At 43.4% G+C, this 15,553-nt stretch overlaps 1 protein-coding gene across 1 annotated transcript in view; it reads right to left on the reverse strand.

The window, feature by feature from the left end:
- LAMC1 (laminin, gamma 1 (formerly LAMB2)) overlaps positions 1-15,553 on the reverse strand; it is a 170,125-nt gene that overhangs the window by 21,929 nt on the left and 132,643 nt on the right. The window contains exons 6-16 of the mRNA XM_010853130.1: positions 15,312-15,478; positions 12,950-13,138; positions 12,018-12,135; positions 11,575-11,673; positions 11,352-11,488; positions 10,881-11,003; positions 10,600-10,789; positions 10,175-10,287; positions 7,551-7,772; positions 7,241-7,429; positions 275-520 (exon numbers count right to left, since the gene is read on the reverse strand). Coding sequence (XP_010851432.1) covers positions 275-520; positions 7,241-7,429; positions 7,551-7,772; positions 10,175-10,287; positions 10,600-10,789; positions 10,881-11,003; positions 11,352-11,488; positions 11,575-11,673; positions 12,018-12,135; positions 12,950-13,138; positions 15,312-15,478 — 1,793 coding nt within the window. The remainder of the gene's footprint in view (positions 1-274; positions 521-7,240; positions 7,430-7,550; positions 7,773-10,174; positions 10,288-10,599; positions 10,790-10,880; positions 11,004-11,351; positions 11,489-11,574; positions 11,674-12,017; positions 12,136-12,949; positions 13,139-15,311; positions 15,479-15,553) is intronic.

Here is a 15,553-nt window from a genome sequence, read left to right on the forward strand (position 1 = left end):
ACGTACATCTCAAGCATTTTTTATTGATTACTTGCTGAGATGATAATACGTTAGACATGTCAAATAAAAAACAATGTTAAAAGTAACGTTACCTGCTTCTCTTTATTGTACTGTATCCACTAGAATAATTTAAATTACGTAAGTGGTTCACGCTATACCTCTATGGAACAACGCTGCATTAGACCAGACAACTGTAAATATTTAAAGAGACCGTGCAGTGACGCCCAGGATATGTAAGTGTAACTGCGAGAGGATTTGGCCGATGGCTGGTTACCTTTGCATTTGTCTGCTGGATTGGGAGCCAGGGGATTTCCAAAAAATCCATCTTTGCACCGGTCACAGTAGAAGCCGGCCGTGTTATAGATGCACTTCAGGCATTCTCCCGTCAGGCGGTTGCAATTCCCAACAGCATTGGGATCGATGTTGTCATTGCACTGACACAGGCGGCAAAGCCTCACGGGGCCATTGCTACCCAGAGGGTCTCCAAAGTAGCCGTCATCACAGAGCTCACATCTTTTACCTGCATGTGAGACAATCTGATGTTACAAGAGAAAGGCCTTAGATGTTTCTAGTGCCACTGGTTACAGACAGTCTGGAGGAACCACCAGGCACAATGCTACATGGTGCCATGGACACGGCATCAGCCTGAGAGAGAAGAAGACCTGGGCTGCAGCTCTGGTGTGGTGCCCAGCCACTGGGGTGACCTTGGACACATCTCCATTTCTTCAGAAATACAGCACCTGGTTTGCCTCCTTCTGCAGCTGTTTTGAGGATTAACTGAAATCATGCCCTAAGAGTGCTTTGTAAATGAGGCTTTACTAACCTTTCCAGCACCAAGGGTTGGCACATTCACCTATGTCTGTTTTTGTCAATAATATTGAGAAAACTGAAAGATGATGGTTTTTTAAAACATGTTTTTTAAAAAAATACTTATTTATTTGGCTGTGCTGGGTCTTAGTTGCAGCACACTGAATCTTTTGCTGTGGCGCACGGAATCTCTAGTTGCAATGCACGGGCTTAGTTGCCCTGTAGTGTGTGGGACTTAGTGTCCCGATCAGGGATTGAACCCATGTCTTTTGCATCAGAAGGCAGATTCTTTACCCCTGGACCACTAGGAAGTCCCTGAAAATGCCTCTTCATATCATTCATTCCTCATACAACAGAGTTGAAAAAGTGATAGTCACTCAGTCATGTCTGACTCTCTGCGACCCCATAGACTATAGCTCACCAGGCTCCTCTGTCTATGGAATTCTCCAGGCAAGAATACTGGAGTGGGTTGCCGTTCCCTTCTCCAGAGGGTCTTCCGGACCCAGTGATCGAATCTGGGTCTCCTGCATTGTAGGCAGATTCTTTACCAATTGAACCACCAGGGAAGCCCCATACAGCAGGTTTGGCAGGGTCATTTTCTTAAAACATAAAAGGCATCTACTAATCCTTGTTTGAGCAGTGTCAGCCTGCAAAGGAGAGACCTCAGAGATCATCATTTGCTACTCATTCTTATGGAGAAAGAAACAGACAGGCTAAGAAATTTGCCCACAACCAAGGAACTAATAGTAAAAGAGACAGAGCTAGCATTCAAGGCTCTTTCCATTAAACTCACTGCTCCTCATCCTTCCTTTTCTACTTGCCCACCATTATTAGCTCAAGTTATGTTTGTGGTATCTTTGTAGCCAACTGGACCTAAATTAGCCTAAACTTTTTTTGGAGAAATAGAGGTTTGTTCATTTACTCATCCCATTAATACTGCCTGAGCATCTATCACATACAGACTGTTCTAGGGTTGTCCAGGATGACGTGGAGAACAAGGTGGATGAGGTCTCTGCTCTCACAAGGCTTGTGCTGCCCCTGAGGGAGATGAGTTCACAAACAAATAAATAAAACCACATCAGATATTGACACACATAAAAAAGTTAAAACAGAAAATATGATGAGAGAGACAGGTCAAGGGCTACTTCATATTGGGTGGTTCCTCTGTAAGAGAAGATATTTGGGATGACAATGAAGAGACACAAGAACTAAACAATGATAATATTCAAGGGGAGAATGTTCCAGAAAAGCAAGATGAGCTTGTGGAAGCAGTAACAGCAGCCAGGTAGGGCACAGTAAGGAAAGTGGGTTTAAATTAAAGTGCAGTGAGATACTATTTGGGGGGGGGGGTGGTGGTGTTTCTAAGTGATAAGATCTGATTTACATTTTAAAAGTATTATTCTGGCTGCTGTGTGGGGAATGGGTTGTAGGAGAGCAGAGTGAAGCATGGCGGCAAATTAGGAAGCTATCTCAGGTAAGAGACGACGATGGTGTAGAACAGGGTGGTTACCAGTGAAAGTGGTAAAGAGTGGGCAGATTTGAGAGACTAACACCTTCTGGCTGATTCCTGGGCAATGAAAGAAAGAAGAATCAAGGATAAGCCTACGATTTTAGCTCGAGGAAATAGGTGGATGGAGATAAAGACCAGGGAAGGGACAGAGTCAGAATTGGAGACAATCAAAGACCTAGCTTGGATTTGCTTAAATGTGAAATTGCTTTGGCTGTCTGATTCAAAGTCAAAACAGAAAATATTTGGCACCTTCAAAGAACAGAGTCAGAATTGAAGACAATCAAAGACCTAGCTTGGATTTGCTTAAATTTGAGATCCCTTTGGCTGTCTGATTCAAAGTCACAACAGAAAATATTTGGCACCTTCAAACTAGCAACACTGGAGCAGAGTTAATAAAGACAGCATCTACAGAGGGCAGGGGAGACTGCTGAGACATCTCAAGTACAGTAGTACTTGGGATAGTAACGCAGAGGTCCATAACCTTGACCTCAGGGGGTGATCAGTTACCAGAACCTAATAGTTTCTAACTTTATCAGAAAGAGCTGTTTGGAGAAGGTCACCTGCCAAGAGCCGAGAGACGCTTCAGACACGGGGCCTTGGAATACATACTCTGCCCTCATCCTCTTTTCCTCTCTGATCTCCTATGTGCTTCCCACCAAGTGGAGGTGGCCATGTGAGGCAGCACACACAGGTGTCATTAGGGTGGAGCAGCACAGAGAATAGATATGGAGGGGCCGATGGAAGGCTCCCTTCCCACCATTCAGGTAGAGACAGCAAGTAGGTAGCTGGCCCTCGAGAGAGCAAGGTCAGGGCTGAAGGCATGGATTTTCCAGCTGTAGGCAAGGAGGGGTTTTTGAAGCCTCAAGGTGAGAGGTGCTCACCTAAGGAGAGAATACAGATAAAGTTGACAAGAAAACCCCAGGCTAAGAAACAGAAGTGATCAAAGGGAGACCCAAAAGAAGAGAAGAAAGGGAGAAGACAACCAAGGAGAGGGAAGAGTCACAAAAGGCAAGAGGAGAAACTGGAGCAAAGGGAGTAGTCAGCAGTATCCAGTGTTGCTGAAACTCCGGGTCAGATAAGGACAGAAAACTGACCACTGCATCTGGCAAATAGAGACCACTGATGAGGTAACAAGATCTAGCTGGGGATGGGGCAGGACGCGAAGAAACAGGATGTTAAAAGGGGATGGGAAGCTAGGGGCCCTTTTGCCTTTGAGGTAAATACAACAGTTTCCAGAAACAAGATCCTTCTCCAGCGTAGGATTAAGACAGTACTTCAGTTCTGCTTTTTCATCAGTTACTTTAGCTAGTTTAGATATGATCCATATTTTAAATGTCTTAGGGACTTCCCTGGTGGTCCAGTGGTTAAGAATCTGCCTCCCAATGGAGGGGACACAGGTTTGATCCCTGGTCAGGGAACTAAGATCCTACATGCTATGGGACAACTAAGCCCCTGTGCTGCAACCATCTAGCCCATGCACCGCAGCCAGGGAGAAACCCGTGCACTGCAACGAAAGACGCCCTGCGCCACAACTGAGACCCGACGCAGCCAAAAAGATGCATTCAAGTGTCTTAAAACCTGTCCTGAATCAAACTCAATTGAAAAATCTGCTATGCTATGCTATGCTAAGTCACTTCAGTCGTGTCCGACTCTGTGCGACCCCATAGACGGCAGCCCACCAGGCTCCCCCGTCCCTGGGATTCTCCAGGCAAGAACAAACACTGGAGTGGGTTGCCATTTCCTTCTCCAATGCATGAAAGTGAAAAGTGAAAGTGAAGTCGCTCAGTCGTGTCTGACTCTTAGCGAATCTGCTAGAAAAGTCAAAACAGAGCTACATGGTAGCCCATAAAAGCTCTCGTTGCAAAATATCCTCCAAAGCTATAGCTAGCCTGCCCCTTAGTTTCAGAGTCTAGGATGTAGGTTCAAATCCAGACTGTACTACTTACATGACTTGGGCAATTTATAGACTTCTCTTATTATCCTTCCCGTACCAGGAGAGGTGTCTTTTTTCTCCTTTAGTATTCTTGAGTGCGTTTCTTTATCTGAACTAACCACACTGTATGAAAATGATCTCTGTGCTTCCCTCCACTTTTAGACCCTGGAGAGCAGGGACCCTCCTTTACTCATCTTCATAATCCCAAAGCCATGCACTCAATTTTGTTGAAAAAAGATTAGTATTATTAATTACCTGAAAAGATCGTTTTAAGTATTAAATGCAGAAGTGAATCATGCACGAAGATATCAGTGACTATCATCAGTTATTCATATTCTTCAACAGTCTTCTAAATGAGAAACATCTTACTTTGCATCTGCAACCTCTATTCATTTATTTAACAAATATTTGCATTCATTCAACAAACACATGTGCCAAACACTATTTTGGGTGTTAGGGATACAAAGGTGAATAAAACAGAGCAAAGTCCCTGCTTCAAGGACCTTAACTCTGGGGAAGGAAGGAGGAGATAAGCAATAAACAAATGAATACACATAAAAATATCAAGCAGCTAAAAAGCGCTATAAAAAGCAAAGCAGAATGTAGGAAAATAAAGAGTGATAATATTGTGTTTTTTTTTACAGGTTCTGTGCTGGTTTCATGCAGACTTCTATATCCTAATTAACATCCTCAAGAATTGCTATAGATCATTTATTTCAATCCAGGTGATACCTCACAAAACAAATGCAGTTGACCCTTGAACAATGCAAGGAGTTGGAGGGGGGGTGGTTGACTGCTGCCCTGCACAGTCAGAAATCCACAAATAAGTTCTGAAATTCCAGCCCCCACCTTATGCGGTTCCTCTGCATTCACAATTCCACGTCCATGGATCCAGCCAACGGTGGCCTGTCGTACTGCAGTATTTACTACTGAAAAAAATCTGCATTAAGTGGACCCATGCAGTTCAAACCTGTGATTTGAACCCTGAACCCATACAGTTCAAGGGTCAGCTGTATATTTCACAAACATTCTGTGAGAAGCACTTAATCAGTGACTAATACAACATTTTCTAAAATCTCCTATATGATATTCCATCTTTCTATAAGCATCCCCAATACTTTTACTTCACCGTCTGTACTATTTAGTATAGACATGAGAATGACTCCACGATGCTTAACTGTTCAGTTCACTGACCAGTGAAAGAACAATGAGCAGAGGGATCTCTTATCAAAATGCTCTGTTAAATGCTTCTGCGTGTAGACACGTGAGATACTTACTAAACTCTGTGCCAGCAGAGTAAAGGGTCCTAAGAACCTGGGGCAGGTGCAGAGAGAGGCTTTACTGAGGAAAACCATTCTGGGGAAGTAACGATTCAACTCAACCCACAGAACAGTTAGGAGCTGGCTAAGAAAAGTGAGATCTGGATAAGAGAGTTGGGTGAGCATTCTAGTTCATGAGCAATACTTCATGGCGGGCGAGTAGGGTGCACCTGTGGGAAGACAAGCCCAGGGGGGCTTGGAGGAGAAGGTGCCAGTGCAGAGGCAGGTGGTGGGGAACGAGGCTGGAGAAGTCTATTTGTAAGAGACTCTACTGGGCCACTGTTTTGGTTTTTTATTAAACAAAAGAAAAAAAAAAAGAAAAGTTAAAAATATGAAATTCTATACTAACTTCTACTCCTCATTTCCTCAACTGCCTTAAGCAAATGACTGGCTCTCCCTGTGTGGCACTGCCTGGCGCTCGGTGTGGGGTCAGGGGGAGGAATGGAAGGAAGGTGGAGTGTTTTAATGTTTCCCAATAATTAGAGTGTTTTTGATGAGACAAGAGAGATGCAGATTATGAGCTCAGTGTTTCGGTTGTTCTGTTTATGTTCACGCTCTGTAGCAATGTTTTTTGAACAAAGAGCTTATAGTGGAGTCAAAGGCTGGCCGGCTGGCCAGAACCTCTCTTATTACACAGAGGCTCCAGTCAGTGGAAGCAGGGGCACTGTCACCAGTGAGCCCCAGGCTCCTCTCAACCAGCACAGGCAGCTCCTGGAGCCGCCAGCAAAGATCTACTTCAGTGTTCTTATCAAAAAGAAAGAAACGCAGAGAATGGGAACAGAGGTGTATCCAAAGCTATAAAAATATTTTATTCCTAACTAAATGTGATGGGCTCTGATACATTTGAAACAACGATTTAGAGAAAAAAATTTTAAGAATTTTAAAAATGCCACTTTACATCAAGAATCCCCGGGCGGCCTCACAAACTGAAAATCAAGTTTTGAATCACATCTTATAAGAAAGAGTATCTTGTAGTAAATCATCATCGTTGGCACCTGAATGCCTAGGCTGAAATTCCAGCTCCTTCAATGTCCAGCCATCCATCTTTGGACAGGTAACTTAATTGTGCCTCTGTTCTTAGCTGTAACCTGAGGATGGACTTCCCCGGTGGTCCAGGGGTTAAAAACCTGCCTTGCAATGCCAAGGACGTGGACTGGATCCCTAGTCAGGGAAATGAGGACCTGATGCGACCAAATAAATATTGGCTGAGGGGTAAAGAATCTGCCTGCCAACGCAGGAGACTCGAGTTGGAGCCTTAGGTCAGGAAGATCCCCTGGAGGAGGAAACGGCAACCCATTCCAGTATTCTTGCCTGGAGAATCCCACGGACAGAGGAGCCTGGTGGGCTACGGTCCATGGATTCACAAAAGAGTCAGACACAACTTGGCGACTAAACAGCAACAAACAACCTGAGGATAATACAAGAAGCTATCTCGGAGGGCTGTGAGCATGAATGAGGCCGCATATGTTAAAGTGCTTAGAAAAGCACTTGGCCATAAATACTATGTCAGCTATTATTAATATCAGATATGCATTTTATGAATCCATAATAAACCTGTTTCCGACAAAACTTTTGCTGCTGGGAAAACTAGTCACAGAACCAAACCAGAAAATCCTAAAAACTTCCAAAGCTCTTCTTTCCCAAGTGCTCCTGTGGGTAGAGCCGACTCACCGGTAGTCCCGGTAGGACAGTTGGTGCACACCACCTCCTGTGTCTTAGGGACAACAGCACAGCTGGAGCCCCCAGGACACGGACAGGGCTGGCAATCCAAGGAGGTGCCTGCGGTTGAATCGCCATAGTAGCCATCACTGCATTTCTCACAGTTGGGCCCGGCCGTGTTGTCTCTGCAGTTACAAACACCTATTTGGAGAGAAGATGTGAGAAGACAGGCGAGCGTCCAAGCAAACAAGACAGCGGGCGTTTCTGAGCCGCCTGCTGAAGAGAGCTTAGGTCTAGCCGTCCCCAAAGGTCGTCCTCTCACCTGACTCAGGGTCGCAGGTCTCGCTGTGCCCGTTGCAGGTGCAGAGCACACAGGGACTGTACGGGCCGAGGCTCGGGGTTTCTCTTCGGTAACCCGAGAGGCACACCTCACAAAACTGCCCTCCATATCCCACGGGACATGTGCAGGACTCCACCCAAGTTGCGGGGACCCCGGGCCCAGGATGAGCACTTGCCAGGGTGACATCATCCAAATAGCCAGCACCTGTGTGTGGTTGGGGGAAAAGAGGATCGCTGGACTGGCTTCTGTTTTCCAAAACTTCATGAAAAGTCATCAGCACTAAAGGATAACCAGACTCAAAATTTCAGAGACAGCCAACCATTAGTTTAATTTATCTACTGGAGAAGATAACTAGAAAACAGCACTTAGAGCAATCATGTGGTACCTGACGCTGCTGCTGCTGCTGCTACTGCTGCGAAGTCGCTTCAGTCGTGTCCGACTCTGTGCGACCCCACAGATGGCAGCTCACCAGGCTCCCCCATCCCTGGGAGCCTCCAGGCAAGAACACTGGAGTGGGTTGCCATTTCCTTCTCCAATGCATGAAAGTGAAAAGTGAAAGGGAAGTCGCTCAGTTGTTTCTGACTCTTAGCGACCCCATGTACTACAGCCTACCAGGCTCCTCCGTCCACGGGATTTTCCAGGCAAGAGTATAGGAGTGGGGTGCCATTGCCTTCTCCAGGTACCTGGTGCTAGGTATCTGGAATGGCAGTATACCAAACTTTTATTTTTTAAACACACACACACACACACTTATACACACATACATGCACACAGAGATTTCAATTTTACAGTTCTCCCAATCAGATCCCCTGGAGAAGGAAACAATAACCCATTCCAGTATTCTCGCCTGGGAAATCCCATGGACAGAGGAGCCTGGCGGGTTATAGTCCATGGAGTCGCAAAGAGTTGGACATGACTGAAGTGACTTAGCACATGCACCCAATCACCAATGTGAAAAACGAAAAGCACTGGGCAATTATCTGGGGCAAGAAAAGACAGAAGGAAGAACGTGGGAACGGAGGAGTTTAAGGCCACAGCCACGAAGCCATGTTTTTGTTCTTTTGCCACAAAAGCAGGCACTGATCATAGAGTTTAAAGCTTAGAAAGCAGGGAAAGCACCTGTCAATAAGGACCACGCAACTGTATTTTTTGCCCTGCATAAAATAGCAAAAATAATTAAACAAGTTCGAATAATCAGGGCTACTTTGACAAACATAATTATTCCAAAGCCATTATGCCATTACGCCATGTATCATAAGACTTTCTTGTTTTCAAAAGAAAATAAAAATAGAGAAAGCCTTATATTGGTTTAGCTCAAAGGTTTATCCAGCCTAACAGTGCATGCGACAGGCTCAAAAGGAACATCGTATGGAAGGGCCAAGTTTTTATTATACCAGCACGTTTCCCTTTAATTTTCATTCCACTCCTATCTCTTACAGTCTTATCTTTTAACTCAATCTCCCCATGTTATGAAATATCACTTGTTTATACAGAAACTGACAACCTGAGGCTAAAGGACATCTCTTATTTTTGCTTTGAACTTAGTTTAACTTTTAATATATTTATGGGTTTTTTCAACATTAGATCATGAAAGACATCTCCACTGTTAAAGTGCTTCCAACTCCATCTTCAAATGTACTTGTGATTTAATTAATTCACTGCAATCTAACTTGTTTCAACACTTCTCTTAAAATAAAGAGTCACCAATGATTCTTTAGTTGCCAAATAACAAAATCCAATTGTACTGTCTTTCTCAATCTGTTAACTATTCTTCTTCCTTAAAATTCTTTTTTTCTCTTGAGTCTCAGATCATGGTCCTTAAATAACCATGTTTCCAGGATTGCTTCTTTTCTCTTCTTACATTTTTTGTCATATTTCCAAGTTTAAAAATGATTGCCCAGATTTTGACAACTCTGATTCTAAATCTCCAGTCCCAACTAAGTCCCATCCATATTTCTAACTACTTATAAGACATTTTCATTTGGATATTCATGCAGGCACCTCAAAAATCAACACAGCCAAGCTGCTGATGCCACTGCCAATGCCACTCCAATGCTCTGATTCCTCTCCCCCAGCAAGCTCTACCTTTCTACAGAAATAGGTCCTTATTCTAAAAAATTTTAGGAAAACAATTTAAAGGCACACTTAAAAACAGCTTTGTTTATCTAACATTGTAACAAATGTTCATTCAGTAAATTTTAACTTTTCATCATTTAGCTAAAAGGGCTTGACAATTGATTTAGTTAAAAGGGCTTGATAATTACAGAGGAAGAAGTAAAAAAGAAATGGAGGTTATATAATGTGAGCCAGTAGAATTATATTGGGATTCTTAGAAAAATCTAATTATATGTATAATGTAACCTCAATAGGCTTACCCATTATAAGACAACATCATTTACTAATTTTTGTCTAATTTTCTCCAGGTCCTCAAGAGACGTTACAAAATGCATTATTTTTATACACAATTCATGTATGATGAGGAAGTTTATTATATCACTTCTTTAGGATCAGGTTTATAATCAGGACTTTAGAGATAACCTTTTGATTATGGATCCTTTTTCCTAATCATCATTTTAATTGATTGTCTTAATTACATCATAACTTACTTCTCTCACTGTATGTTCCACGAATCTTGATAGAGGTCAAATTGTTCAGGAGTTTCTGAAATTCGAAAGGGGTAAGAGTAGGCCTCCAAGGGTAATCTGTCGCTTCATGGAGCCTAGAGAAAAAGGAAGGGGCACGTTAACCTCTGTAAGGACAATTCTGGGTGCTGAGAAAGTATTTCTTAGTCATCCATGCCACCCACAATGCACTGCTCTGCTGGTCTAACCACGTCAGAGATTAGTCTGTTGGTTTGACCATACCGCTGGAAAAGGTACAGGTAATCAAGGGGAAAGTTCCCTTTTACAAAGTCACATCGAGAACCCCAAAGTTTTTCTTTAATACACACCTTGAGGCCTGAGGCGCTTAGATAAAGAAGCCACTTTTATAATTCTGGTCAAGTCAGATTTTATAAACCGAACTGTCTTACCTGAAGACATATTTGACAGTGGTCTCACTTGGATAGGAATTGCCCTGAGCGATCAAGGGCACAGACACTCTCATGCCAGCTCCTTCAAGCACCAGGTCTTCTGCCGAGAGGCGAGTGTCTCGCCTGTCCACGCGGAAGGAGAAGGAGAAATTCTGACCATAACTCAACACCTGCTTGCCCAAGAACTTTGCTGGAAGGCAGACACAATGGTGAGCAAGAACGTGAGGTCAGGAATAAACACCATCACACACCACACCACACGGCTTCCTAGCCTTACTTACCAGGGGCAATGAAGTACCGAGGAAAGTAGCTGTCTGAGATGACGGCAATATCCTGCCTCTCAGAGGACCACTCAAATGATGCTTCAGAGCCATCCCTTTGTTCTGCACGCCACCCATCCTCATCTACAAGCGGAGGATGAAAACACAAACATCCTGAATTCAGGTCCTCTATATTCCACAAAACGTACAGAAAGTCATCAATCAAAGTTTTTGAGTAAATGGAGGCTGTAACAGTACCTATATATGCTATACCTCTGAAGCAGTATTTTTATTTTATATAACATTTATACTCCCAGGTAAATTCTAAAACCATCTGTATATGTTTTCATTAAATTAAAAGCCAAACAAAAATCACATACATTAAAAGAAAAAGTGTTGATAGTCTCAAAAAATCTTAAGAGTTACTGACTTTTTTAATACTGTAAGCCTAGGCTCCACGTTCTAGGGGACTACAGGAAAGGTCTACTTTACCAGTCTCAAAGGTGGAGGTTATAGAATACACGCTGTAGCCAACGGCATTTGTGCACACGGAAGAATGCCCAAAGCAGAAGCAGGGGGTGCACCCTCTAGGGTTAGATGATTCCAGATTAAAAAATCCAGGTTTGCATCTGAAAGAGATTAAGATACAACCAGGTATTTTTTGTATCTGAAATATGAGAGAAGACACAACACAGCCAGAGAAAGAATGAGCTACCTCTCACAATTGAAGCCTTCGACATTGTCTTTGCAAACACATCTTCCTGTTTCAATATTACATTCATCTATGCTGCCAGAAGGATTGCAAGAGCATGGCCTGTGAAACGATGAAATAAGAGGATAAAGAAATTTCGCTCCAAGTCAGTTTTTTGTTTTACATGTTAACAGATTTTTTTTAACAAAAGAAAGAAATACATAAAAAAGCAAAATGAATCCTAAACTCATCTTTGTATTTGGATTTTATTTCAGTCAAGGACACCCATCACATTTAGACATTAAAAATTGCTTCATCTCTGTACAAAACCATCCTTTAAGCTAGAAGCCTTAAATCTTGGTGATAATTATTACGGGGGGAAAATGTTTATATGGCTGCAGATAAGCTACAAGATCTATTACTAAGAGTCAGCTACAACTGGATTCCGCCCCCTTAAAAAATCTTACCTGCACCCAGCCTCAGTGAGAGAATGGTACCCAGGCTGGCAACGGTCACACTTGTCCCCCATCACTCCCGGCTTACAGCTACATCTGCCATAGCTATCACACTGTGTACTGAGGGAACCTGAAATACAAAGCACTCAACGTCAACCACCAGATAGGAAAGTAAAACTAATGTCTCAAAGAAAGAAAACTGGTAACTAAAAACAATGCTTGAAATTCAGTATGTAGATTGGTGTTCAGGGTCTAGATGGTAACCAAGAGAATAAAGATCAAATTTTAAAACAGAACTCCCTCAAAACCATATCCCTTTAAACTATGACATTTAAACTTTCCAGACAAACACCCTAAGATGAATCTACTCATAATTATTGAAAAATACTAACAAATAACTCTGTACCCATGATAAACTGCAAGCAAAATCAGTCACTGTGGACAAGCACAGGCTCCTTAGGGCCTGTGTCTAGAATTTAAGTATACACAGGCAGGAACAGCAAATAAAGTTCAAACTCCTGGAAAAGTAGAACAGACTAAGAGCTCTCAGCTCCTCTGAACACACAGCAACATGCTGCAGGAGTTTAGCCCTCCAAAGAGGTCAGACTAAACAAAATCATTAACAAGGAAGAACTCACGGAGCAGCTAACCAACCTTTTACAGTCAAAGTTCAAACGGTCTCAATGATCTTATTGCTAATTATTTATAAAACCTGTACTCAGGCCAACCCCAGTTTTATACACATCGGAAAATCATCTAAACGCTCCACCTGGTTAAAGAGTTGAGGCTGATGCCAAATCATTCACACGTTATAACAATATTCACTCTCTGCATTTAACCTGTGAGAATCCTAAGGAAACAAAGCTTTATTTCCTGGGGATACAGGAAATGCTTATTTTGTCTCCCAACCCATCAGGCTGAAGCAGACCCTGGCTGTCACTTACCAACAGGACTACAGTGGCAGGGAGAGCAGGCTTCCCTGTTCCCAAGGCGGAAGAAATTCTCCCGGCACCTCTCACACTTGGCACCATCTGTGTTGTCCTGGCAGTTGGTACAGTGGCCACCATGGCCCGTGGAACGGTATAGTTCAGGGTCAAAGTAGCATTCCTGAGATCGGCCATTGCAGTCACAGGCTGTTGGCCAAAACGTTAAGTCAGATGCATGTTCCTTTACAAACAGCATTTTAGAAGACTCAAACCAAACTGTAACCCCCCACACCTCTGTGACAGATGATGGTGGTGGTGGTGGTTTAGATGCTAAGTCGTGTCCAACTCTTGCAACCCCATGGACTGTAGTTCCTCTGTCCATGGGGTTTCCCCGGCAAGAATACTGGAGTAGGTTGCCATTTCCTCCTCCAGGGGATCTTCCCAACCCAGGGATTGAACCCGTATCTCCTGCATTGCAGGCAGATGCTTTACCTCTGAGCTGTGACAGGTGGTAGGTAGTTGAATGACTACCAGATACATTTCTCATTTAAAAAAATGAAAAAAGTATGTCTGTCAATAAAGTGTTTATAGTCAGGTTATCAGCTTACAAGGAAATGTCCATCCTTATCAAAAATGGTACCATCATAGCTTAGTTGGTAAAGAATCTGACTGCAATATAGGAGAACCTGGTTCAATTCCTGGGTTGGGAAGATACCCTGGAGAAGGGAAAGGTACCCACTCCAGTATTCTGGCATGTATAGTCCAGGGGGTCGCAAAGAGTCGGACACAACAGAGTAACTTTCACTTTAAAATATAACTAATTCCTGTACTTGGGAACCTCCAGATAGTAGTATCAGTTCAGTCGCTCAGTCGTGTCCAACTCTTTGAGACCCCATGAATTGCAGCACGCCAGGCCTCCCTGTCCATCCAGCTATCTCATCCTCTGTCGTCCTCTTCTCCTCCTGCCCCCAATCCCTCCCAGCATCAGAGTCTTTTCCAATGAGTCAACTCTTCGTATGAGGTGGCCAAAGTACTGGAGTTTCAGCTTTAGCATCAAGTAAAAGCCAAGTCAAATTACAATTTTTCAGAGTCTTTATCCTTCATTTTAATACCAAGTCCAAGCACAAGGATCAGTTCATACTCAGGTTTCAGTTTACCATTTTAGGGCTCAGACTATTCAAATACATTAGCCACTAATGTATTTCAAAATGCCAGATTACTTGCATACGGAGACCGGGGTGATCTGAGCCATACTGGGTACGATACGTACCTCTGTAAAAGGAAGCAGGAAATCTAGATGCACTAGAAAGTAAATCCACCAGAAGGGAAACCTAGACCCACTAGATGCCTCTATCTACTGGGAAGCTGCGGTACCAAATGGGTCACCTGTTAAGCAGCTATAGCCCCTACAGGGCACAACCATATTTTAAGAACAAATATCTACAGTCACAATGTATAATCTTTTTTCATTTTCTCTCTTCCTAAGAGTACTAGGATCTACTCTTCCTCTCAAAGCCTCTCGCCTAGGCACAAGGGCAGTACAAAAGTTTCTCTGTATTTCGCTCTCTAGAGAGATAAAGAAAAAATAATTTTGATAAACAATCTTTTGAATGGGAGTCTTAGTCTGCTACTTATCACACCTGACTAACGTTAATCAACAACCATGGTTGTCTGAAGAAATAAGAATTGGAAGGAAGAAGAATATTTTAAAGAGCAACAAAGAAAAGACTAGAAAAACCATATTTTAGTGTAGGCTACACATCCAACCAGCTCATTCTGAAGATCAGTCCTGGGTGTTCATTGGAAAGACTGATGCTAAAGCTGAAACTCCAGTACTTTGGCCACCTCACTCGAAGAGTTGACTCATTGGAAAAGACCCTGATGCTGGGAGGGATCGGGGGCAGGAGGAGAAGGGGACGACAGAGGATGAGATGGCTGGATGGCATCACTGACTGGATGGACGTGAGTCTGAGTGAACTCCGGGAGTTGGTGATGGACAGGGAGGCCTGGCGTGCTGTGATTCATGGGGTCGCAGAGAGCCGGACACAACCGAGCAACTGAACTGAACTGAACACTGGCCCAGTATTTAGAACTAAGGAAAGGCCAGACCTTGAACATGCTGCTCCCATTCTGTTAGGTATGCTCCTCAAGGAAATAGAAAACCTGCAAGTTTATGTTTATGGCCAATTCCACACATCTACAATTCTTCTCTGACGTGCATGCAGGTTATGTATATATATATATCTACACACTCAAATTATGGAAGAAGCACTGCCTTGCAGGCTCTTCCTCTCAAGGAAGAATCAAAGGAAGTCACCCACGCCCCCCGCCCCCTGAAGTCCTAGAGACAGCTCAGCAGATGGAAGCCCGGGGCACTCACGCTGGCACTCGCTGGCACTCTCGGCGGTTGCCCTCCTCCACGGCCGGTCGTTGAAGAAAGGAAGGCACTTTTCACAGTCCACACCATAAGTATTATGTTTGCAATTACACACCAGCTTGTCAAACTCATTCTTTACACACTCGCTTGCGTGTCCGTTACATTTACACCTGGGGAGAGAAGAGACACTCAAAAGAAGAAACAGCTAGAAAGCACTGACTGGACACAGAGAAAGGATGTTCATG

This window comes from Bison bison, unplaced genomic scaffold (genome assembly GCF_000754665.1).
Source record: "Bison bison bison isolate TAMUID 2011002044 unplaced genomic scaffold, Bison_UMD1.0 scf7180017864322, whole genome shotgun sequence".
In the NCBI taxonomy this organism is placed as follows: Eukaryota; Metazoa; Chordata; class Mammalia; order Artiodactyla; family Bovidae; genus Bison; species Bison bison.